Genomic DNA, 10,344 nt, shown 5'->3' with positions numbered 1-10,344 from the left:
ATAAAGGAGAAACGCAGATAAAAATTTATATTGTATAATATATATTAAATTTAAATATAAATCGATTTTCGTAGTTCCATTTACTGTGCATATTAAGTGAAATATGTTTAAATATTTATTAGTCAAGCAAATATGATCAAAGCAAATTATTTATTTTTTCTGAATTAATAATATACATACACAGAGAGAGAGAGAGAGAGAGAGAGAGAGAGAGAGAGAGAGAGAGAGGTTGAAAAAGAGTAGAGTATTTTACAACACAATGTTTTGTTTCAAAATCTCTTTTGAATATTAATAATTGTGTTCCATTTTATTTATTTTATTAATAAAAAATTGCCTATAATAACTCATTTTAAAATATAATTTTGCGTGAAAATTGATTAACTTTTAAGCTCACGTCGATATAAAAATATACTTGTTTTCTTTTTTTGCGCAATATTGCTACCAAGATAAAAATATAAAATAATCGACAAATTTAATAAAAAAAAAATTAAGAATTTAGTATGAAATAATAATTTATATATATATATAATGTGTCTTTCTATCACTAGAACACAAAATTGCACGGAATATGTAATTTAATATATGTATATCATATTTTAACTTTCTTTTCTCCAATCTAAGGCTAATCTAGAGTTATATCTACACTCTTGTTAAGCAGTTAGCGTTATAGAGATATAAAGGCATTAGTCGTGCTTTAAGTTTTAATGACATTGCGGTTAGCAAGTAACAGTCCCGGTCTTTTAACACTGCTATTATCTTTACAGTACGCCCATTGAAGATGGACTTGGAAGGAGTGGTTGGTCATGTCGTGCAGGGAACGAAGATTTTATTGCAATGTAAGGTACAAGCAGCGCGACCCGCCGCCAACGTGACCTGGCAAAACGGAACGCAATATATAAGCGAGAGCAACGAGAGATTCGAGATGTTTGAGACGAAAATAAATGAAAATGTGAGTAAACACCGGAATATTGCAGTTACAACCAATGAGTATCTGCTCTAATTAAGATAATTTTTTGGTCGTTATTAAAAGAATCGTTGGTCTAATCTATTTATTGTTCTATATCAGTTTATCTTCAAGTGAATAACTAAATCTTGTCAGTTAATTACAAGAGTATCTTGACGCAAACCTGATTTGAAGTATAATTACGAGAATATTCAAAAATTACGAGAATATTCTGTTAAAATCGAGAAATTATTATATTTCTTTTTATAGAAAAAAAAAAATAATTTTAGTTTTTAATAAAAAAGATCTTCCCATTATCACCAAATGCGACTAATACTTTGTATAGAATTCCTAATGTAAATTCTTAAGACGCTTGAATTTATTATCGATTCTACCTCCATTTGCATCAAAATAAATGTTCCGAAGAAGCATATTTGATGGCACGCGGCAATGAATAGCGATTCGCGAAAGTTTTCATTCGTTTACTTACTTCGGCGAGAGAACATGGATAGACTCACGCGGTAACTTCGCGAAATTACCGTTCCGGGAAGTTGATCGGGACGGTACCTGTCGTACATTTTAATTCATATTGAATATTTTTGCGGTGCAGCAAATTTTTATTTCGAGAAACGCGGTGGAGTCAACAAATTTAGAACCCAGCAACTTCGACGATTTACGATCAATCAATATAGTTATCTCTCGAAGTTTCTCTTTTCGCGTTACATCTAGTCTTTATTAGGTGCAATCTAAATTTATTTGAGATCGTTCTTTTTCGTATATAGGTATTTATTAATGATTTATTCTTTTATTGGAAGAGATTTCATCTGAGTGGAATAGTTGAACAAATTCTTTTAATGATTTATTTCGTAAAAGCTTCCTGCGCACGCGATCAATAAGCAAACGCTTGCAGAAATTTCGAAAAAATCGAACGGAATTAAATTTCTTCAATTCCATTGAGAATAAAATTTCCATTTTAAATTAATTTTTAAAGATTAGATGATAGAGAATGAAATAAAACGGAATCATAGTTTAGAAAAAGAGAGGAAAGAGCGTCACAAGGAATCGTCATTTACTTTCGGATCACATGGTACCGTTTTACTCTCGGCTTGTAAAAAAAAATCAATTTCGTGCTCGAACAAGTAGCTGCACGGCGACGGTGGCGGCATCGAAAAATCATTAGAGCTTTCTATATATCGCTGCGCTATCGCGTGTATACGTACAGGCATATAGAAGTCGTAGGCGTCACGCAGCTATCATAAATCCATTACGGAAATATCTGAGACTATAAAGTGGCATGCACGCAAAATGACTGCATACGGGACTACTCGCACCTGCGCGATGCAATTAGTGCAAAAAAAAAGTCACCGTAGTTAAAGGCCATAAGGTAGATGGAACGGCGCGATTTCTCGATAACAAAAAATTCTTTATGCACAAAAAATGCTGTCTCGCCTCGAACAGAAACGTCCATGTCCATCGTTTATACTTTGCTCTCCTTGCATCGGCGCATACATATATTTAACCAATATTATAAGGAATATTATACGGAAAATTATATTACAAAAGTATATCGTTAAACTCTCTAAATAAATCCATTAAACATAATTGACATAATAAAAAAAATCACGATTTTATCAAACGCGATGATTTACATATTAACGACAAAACTTTTGTTACTTTGCGCGCAAATCAAATATTACGTCATAATATGTTTGCAAATAAAGAAACGTATTTATTTAATAATATCAACATAAAGATAAATATTCGAAATGTAATGTATGAAACAAATTTAATTCATTTTGCACTGTCAATTAGCATTGTTTGAAGAAAAACCATCTCGCATCGGGGAAATTAACGAATTGTTTTTGATTGTATCGCCAAACATAGATAGCATTATTGCGATTTGTATTTCTATCATTTGCAATTCCGCCTGATCGCAATATCATAATTAGCATTGTTTACTGAGTGCCTGATTACGGGACGAGCGGCGACGCGCGACTAAATCCGTTCGCGACGTTTCACATGATAGCAGACGATATTTGCATAGTGGCGAGCAATTATATGCCATGAATTCCTACCGACATGAGCATTGCGTCATAACAGGATTAAGCGGATTACATTTTTAAGCTTGGTTATTTTTCGTCCCGCGAAGCGGGATATTTACGTGCTCAGATGGTTTTACACGATTTCGCAGCAAATATTGTCCCATACTTTTCTTTCTAATATGCTTTAATGAATTGCAAATCTCGACCGGCGCCATACTTGGGGAATAAATACAGAACAGCTTTACTAGAATCAGTTACTTAATAGGTTTACAAGAGAAAAAAAATTATGTTCAGAAAAAGAGAATAAAATGAGCAGGCAATATAAAATTTATTCGAACGCTATAAAAATATGTATATTGATTTCATTTTTGTGTAATTCTAATTTTATTAAATATATTGTTACATTTTTTCTCGAGCTCTTTTGCTACGTTAAGTCTTTTACTCTCGGCTTGTAAAAAAAAATCAATTTTGTGCTCGAACAAGTAGCTGCACGGCGACGGTGGCGGCATCGAAAAATCATTAGAGCTTTCTATATATCGCTGCGCTATCGCGTGTATACGTACAGGCATATAGAAGTCGTAGGCGTCACGCAGCTATCATAAATCCATTACGGAAATATCTGAGACTATAAAGTGGCATGCACGCAAAATGACTGCATACGGGACTACTCGCACCTGCGCGATGCAATTAGTGCAAAAAAAAAGTCACCGTAGTTAAAGGCCATAAGGTAGATGGAACGGCGCGATTTCTCGATAACAAAAAATTCTTTATGCACAAAAAATGCTGTCTCGCCTCGAACAGAAACGTCCATGTCCATCGTTTATACTTTGCTCTCCTTGCATCGGCGCATACATATATTTAACCAATATTATAAGGAATATTATACGGAAAATTATATTACAAAAGTATATCGTTAAACTCTCTAAATAAATCCATTAAACATAATTGACATAATAAAAAAAATCACGATTTTATCAAACGCGATGATTTACATATTAACGACAAAACTTTTGTTACTTTGCGCGCAAATCAAATATTACGTCATAATATGTTTGCAAATAAAGAAACGTATTTATTTAATAATATCAACATAAAGATAAATATTCGAAATGTAATGTATGAAACAAATTTAATTCATTTTGCACTGTCAATTAGCATTGTTTGAAGAAAAACCATCTCGCATCGGGGAAATTAACGAATTGTTTTTGATTGTATCGCCAAACATAGATAGCATTATTGCGATTTGTATTTCTATCATTTGCAATTCCGCCTGATCGCAATATCATAATTAGCATTGTTTACTGAGTGCCTGATTACGGGACGAGCGGCGACGCGCGACTAAATCCGTTCGCGACGTTTCACATGATAGCAGACGATATTTGCATAGTGGCGAGCAATTATATGCCATGAATTCCTACCGACATGAGCATTGCGTCATAACAGGATTAAGCGGATTACATTTTTAAGCTTGGTTATTTTTCGTCCCGCGAAGCGGGATATTTACGTGCTCAGATGGTTTTACACGATTTCGCAGCAAATATTGTCCCATACTTTTCTTTCTAATATGCTTTAATGAATTGCAAATCTCGACCGGCGCCATACTTGGGGAATAAATACAGAACAGCTTTACTAGAATCAGTTACTTAATAGGTTTACAAGAGAAAAAAAATTATGTTCAGAAAAAGAGAATAAAATGAGCAGGCAATATAAAATTTATTCGAACGCTATAAAAATATGTATATTGATTTCATTTTTGTGTAATTCTAATTTTATTAAATATATTGTTACATTTTTTCTCGAGCTCTTTTGCTACGTTAAGTCTATCTAATCAGTTGTTGCCTGTTTTATTTGCAAGATTTATTAATTTTGTTAAATTATCATATTTGAATTAAATTCTAACATTTGATTCTAACACATTAAATCTTTCTAGGAAATAGTTAATTAAAAATTATAATATAAAAAATATCGATAAATTTCTACATTAATATACTCACTCCTACTAACCTTGACACATGTTGTCTGAGTTATTTTTAAAACATTTTTTAGATTTATTGTTTATTAAAAAGTTGTTAACTAATAAAGATTCATGCAAATCAAAGTTTGAACGTAGATCGACAATAAAAAAGTAAATATTAGACAATTTATATGGGCTATTATTATTCATACTCTATACATATGCATATATACACATGCTCACATATACTAGCAAACACACAGAACTATATATAGGGTATTCAAAAATATTAAAAATTGAAAGTGAAAACTGGATATAGACAAGGAAGGGGCTTCATATGGATTTGCAACTTTTTACGCAAAGCAAAACCCATCCCGATACTTTCAATGTGAAAATCTATGATTATACAGTTAAATATTCATATCATAAATTTACAACTTTTAATGCAAAGCGAGGTTCAAAAATAAAGATAAATATAATTTTTTAACATATGCATAAAATTACAAACTTACATAATTATTATATAATTATAGACCTCATTATACTGAAAGCACCGAGCAATATGGGATGAATCTCGCTTCCCGTGAAAAGTTGCAAACCGATATAGAAAAACTTCCCCGCCTATACATTCATTTTTCAATTTTTGAAAAGATCTATATGTTTGTTTGAGTGAGTGTGTAGTATAAACAGTAATATCTATATAAATTGTGTCCAATATTGAATTTTTCATTGTCAATCTACATTCAAACTTTGATTTGTATAAATATCTTTTTTATAACTTTTTAATAAACAACAACCAACAACTAAAATCTTTTGGAAATTACGCAGATTCGTGAAACTGATAACATATGACAAAATTAAAATCATTGGGGGTGAGTATACTAATTTAGAGATTTATTAATATATCTTCTTTAGAGATTTAATTTTTATTGCAATATATATAAATTTCATTAAAATTATTTTTTATTAAAATAATAATTTCTATTGGAGACAAATATAATCTTGTTTCCCTCGTAATCATTTTTAATGTATTAAGTAAGTAATAATGAAACATACTATTTCACGATTTCAGAGAGGAAAATAGGCGCAAAATTTGATTAATTTTATCGCGTTTACGATAACAAATTGTACTTCATCGTTATATGTGTCGACGTATTAGTACATTTTCAACTGTACCATGCAATTACAGAATCGTTAAAATTATACGAAACGTTGAATATTGCGTTCTTTTATGTTTCACAAATTGGGAACTGACTAAATTCCAGTATTTTTTCATAAAAGATGTTTGATTAAAAAATCTATATAACATATAAATAGGATAACATGATTATTCCCGATATACGACGTAAGTTAATGAATATTATTAAATCTGTTAAAACAGTTCAAAATTAATTGGATTGCTTCTATCGAATTCTGGCTCTTTGAAAACAGCAGATCCGCATAATTTATATATGCGTATACACATATGTATATTGCAGGCTCTTTATTCAATCTTATAAAAAAAATTCAAGCTTTTACAAAATATTATTCTCTACAAAAATTCGATTCTTTTATAAATAATTATATATATAAATATACACGAGCTCAATTTATCCAATTAGCAATCCAATTAGTCTTGAACTGTTTTGACAGATTTAACAGTATCCATTACGTAGTATATCGAAAATAATCTTATCATTCTATTTTTATATTATAAAATTTTTATTCATTAACTCGCATCGTATATTGAAAATGTTCATGTGTGTGTATGTGTTGCAGATTCTTTTATAAAATTTATAAATGGCAAATGTTTATAAAATGGCATTTTATATAAAATCTAGTATGTATGTGTGTGTGTGTGTGTGTGTGTGTGTGTGTGTGTGTGTGTGTGTGTGTGTGTGTGTGTGTGTGTGTGTGTGTGTGTGTGTGTGTGTGTGTGTGTGTGTGTGTGTGTGTGTGTGTGTGTGTGTGTGTGTGTGTGTGTGTGTGTGTGTGTGTGTGTGTGTGTGTGTGTGTGTGTGTGTGTGTGTGTGTGTGTGTGTGTGTGTGTGTGTGTGTGTGTGTGTGTGTGTGTGTGTGTGTGTGTGTGTGTGTGTGTGTGTGTGTGTGTGTGTGTGTGTGTGTGTGTGTGTGTGTGTGTGTGTGTGTGTGTGTGTGTGTGTGTGTGTGTGTGTGTGTGTGTGTGTGTGTGTGTGTGTGTGTGTGTGTGTGTGTGTGTGTGTGTGTGTGTGTGTGTGTGTGTGTGTGTGTGTGTGTGTGTGTGTGTGTGTGTGTGTGTGTGTGTGTGTGTGTGTGTGTGTGTGTGTGTGTGTGTGTGTGTGTGTGTGTGTGTGTGTGTGTGTGTGTGTGTGTGTGTGTGTGTGTGTGTGTGTGTGTGTGTGTGTGTGTGTGTGTGTGTGTGTGTATCCTAAATTTTCCATAACACATCATTCTATAAAGATTTGGTACTTCGATAAAAACACTACTTTTATAAACAAACCTATAATACATATATACACATGCAACACATGGCTATTCATCAACAATTTGATCGTTATAAAATTGATGGTTTAAATGACGCAAATTACATCCTCGACGGGATTTAATCGAAAAATAATTCTGCCGCAGTAGTAGTGCCCATGAAATTTCATAAACAGATATTGTTCTAATTAAAACTTAGTAAAACTGATAAAATAATAAAAGTTTGACATTATATTTTTATCGGGATCGTTTAAAACAACTTGCGTTTGCAGGCGGACGGTACATCGGACACAGTAAGTTATCTCGCTTTTACGGCATCGGTATACGACAATGGCAGAACATTCAATTGTTATGCTGAGAATTCTGTTACCCGTATCGAGGATTTGAAGCCGATGAAGGAAACGACAACGATTGAAGTGTTATGTAAGTATTACGAGTCAAAATAACAAATGAGATAGCCAATATTGCTACCGGCAATCCTTTCATATATTTTTTGTATGATCTTATTTATATAATTATTTTACTATTATAATTTTAATATAATAGATAAGTATATATTTATTTATTATATTATAATAAATAATGTTGAATAAAATTGAACAAAATGAAAATTTCGCTTCAAGGAAAGTGAAACGTGATCTGTTTTAAACAAACATTTAATAGCATTGCAGGCAATTGGATCATGTGTAAAATAATCTAAAATAATGTTCCAATTAGATCATGTGTAAAATAACATAAAATAATGTTTCATCTCTTTCATAAATAATAATATTATAAACTACACAAACCGTATTTCGGAATATTTTATACTTACAATTATGTTTAATAGCATTGAAACTATGCAACAAGATTGCGTTGTAACCCCAAACTCACGCATTTACATACTGCATCGGATATAGGCTACGTCGACACGAAACTGCAAGCTACACAAGGACGGTTATTAACATTTGCATGCACTTAGCTCTTATAAACGAAATCCTTTAAATAAATAACTCTACACATCCATGCGCGCGCCATTCATCAGCATAATACTATGTAAATTAATTTAACTTTGCAGCAATCAGAAGAACTTTACCCTGCCGTTAAATTCAAATATTTGTATCTTCTTCTAAAGAAAATTAAATTAAATTTTATGCACAATACAAATAAAAACAGGCAATTTAAAGGTATAATCCTTTAGGAATCAGACAAAAACAAAGATTGTAATAGAATTTATTCTTGATATCATCCCTTTGCAGTAGACCTTCGAATATCTAGATCTCTATTCAAAATCGCCGACTTTCCAAGCAAAATAAGTTTTGAAAATAAATAAATCGTGATTTTAACAAAAAAATAAAAATAAGGATATATAATTGGAGATCGTCCAAACTTCAATTTATATTGAAGAAATCGAAGCAAGAGCGAATGTTCAAAAGGAGCAATCGAAAATGGAATAAATATTTCTCGTTTCATAAATATTTACGTTGCTCTTTTAAAAGAGTGGATCATATAAGTCGCGCTACGTTTATACAATTTTCCAATTGCATACTTCGGGAAACACACGATATATTAAAAATGGATAACTCTTACTTACGTGGATGCTTTTATATTTTTTCGTGATATAATAACGTGATTTTTTAAAAGATATAATCTTATTTCCGTAATATCTCAAATATATATGTTAAGAAATAAAAGATCGTATTTATAACTATTTACATTGCAAACATTAAAACATCCGAAAATACATTTACAGTTATTAAAAAGTGACTATTTGAAAATCACAATTAAAGAAAGGAAAAATTATTAGTTATTAGATTATGCCAGTTAATTAAAAGATTATTTTGCTCCAGTATTTTGCAATAATATTATATTAAAATAATTTTTCCAATCGATATTTTGATCATTGTAGACTTATGGTCTGATTCCGAAATCAGGTCGTAAGTCAGTGCAGTTGCGTCTTTTTCTACTGTAAATGCGATATCTTGATTACGCGAGCGAGGAACAAACAAAAAGAGAAGACAGACGATTGCGTATTTCCCTGATGCTTCCAGTTACAGTGCGAAATGGCGGAGAAACTTTCGTTTTGCAGCCGGAACGAGGACTACCCATATGGATTGGAAACGAGAAACTCCAGACATTGAGTTTGGCACGTTTCCAACGTTCTGGCTTGCACTGTGACAACCCACTCTCTCGCACTCTACGTACTCTCTTACGGGAATTTTGTTTTATATCCCTCATTCTGCTGCACGTTAAGTGCATAATATTATGTGACCCAGACGAATCTAAATTTAACATTCGATTTAAATCTCGCGTTATACATCTTAAATGTAAGGCAATCGTAAATATAAAAGAATTTGAGATGTCAAAATAATGGAAAAAAAAAGTAGCTTTTATTACACAAAACGGGAAAAATGAAAAATAATGAAAACTGATTAAAGAAGTACCGTTGAAATAAAGGATTTTGAGAAAGCTTGAATTACTTTTGACAAATATCAACTAGAAGAATTAGCAGTGTAAAATGGAAAATGTTCTCGCAACACCTTGATTTTATTAGCACTTTTGAAAAAGAGATGTCATTATCCGGATGGAATTAAAAGACTTATTTAATCTTCTATATTTTCCTTTTCTCTTTACACTCGCGAATTTTCTCCGACAGATGCTTCATCTCTCTGCGACTACGTCGTAGTTTTGCACGCATATTTTCATCGCTCGTAATGACCTCACCGTTTTATCTGTCGCAGATCCGCCGATAATCAAAATGAAGCCAAACAATATAACGGTTAATGAGACAGACGACTTTTTAATATTCTGCGACTACGAGGCGAATCCAGCTACACTGATAAAGGTGACGTGGTGAGTAGCTTCCTACACAAAGATATATGACGTGAATTAATTTTTTCAGATATCGATTTTCTTTTTTAGGAAATTAGATATATGCTCGTTTTATTAAATAAATTAGTAGCAGAAACTAGCACATTTTCGCCATT

General features: G+C 31.9%; 1 protein-coding gene across 3 annotated transcripts in view; it reads left to right on the top strand.

Moving 5' to 3' along the window:
* The window catches only part of LOC115234191 (hemicentin-1), a 191,105-nt gene that overhangs the window by 146,711 nt on the left and 34,050 nt on the right, over positions 1–10,344 (top strand). For all 3 annotated transcript variants that reach the window (XM_029805012.1, XM_029805011.1, XM_029805010.1), the window contains 3 exons: positions 765–949; positions 7,651–7,801; positions 10,099–10,210. In XM_029805012.1, coding sequence (XP_029660872.1) covers positions 765–949; positions 7,651–7,801; positions 10,099–10,210 — 448 coding nt within the window. The remainder of the gene's footprint in view (positions 1–764; positions 950–7,650; positions 7,802–10,098; positions 10,211–10,344) is intronic.

The sequence above is a fragment of the Formica exsecta genome, unplaced genomic scaffold, assembly GCF_003651465.1.
Source record: "Formica exsecta isolate Colony F162 unplaced genomic scaffold, ASM365146v1 scaffold196, whole genome shotgun sequence".
Classification (NCBI taxonomy): Eukaryota; Metazoa; Arthropoda; class Insecta; order Hymenoptera; family Formicidae; genus Formica; species Formica exsecta.
The sequence above is the reverse complement of the archived record's forward strand: the minus strand, read 5'-3'. Positions and strand labels throughout refer to the sequence as shown.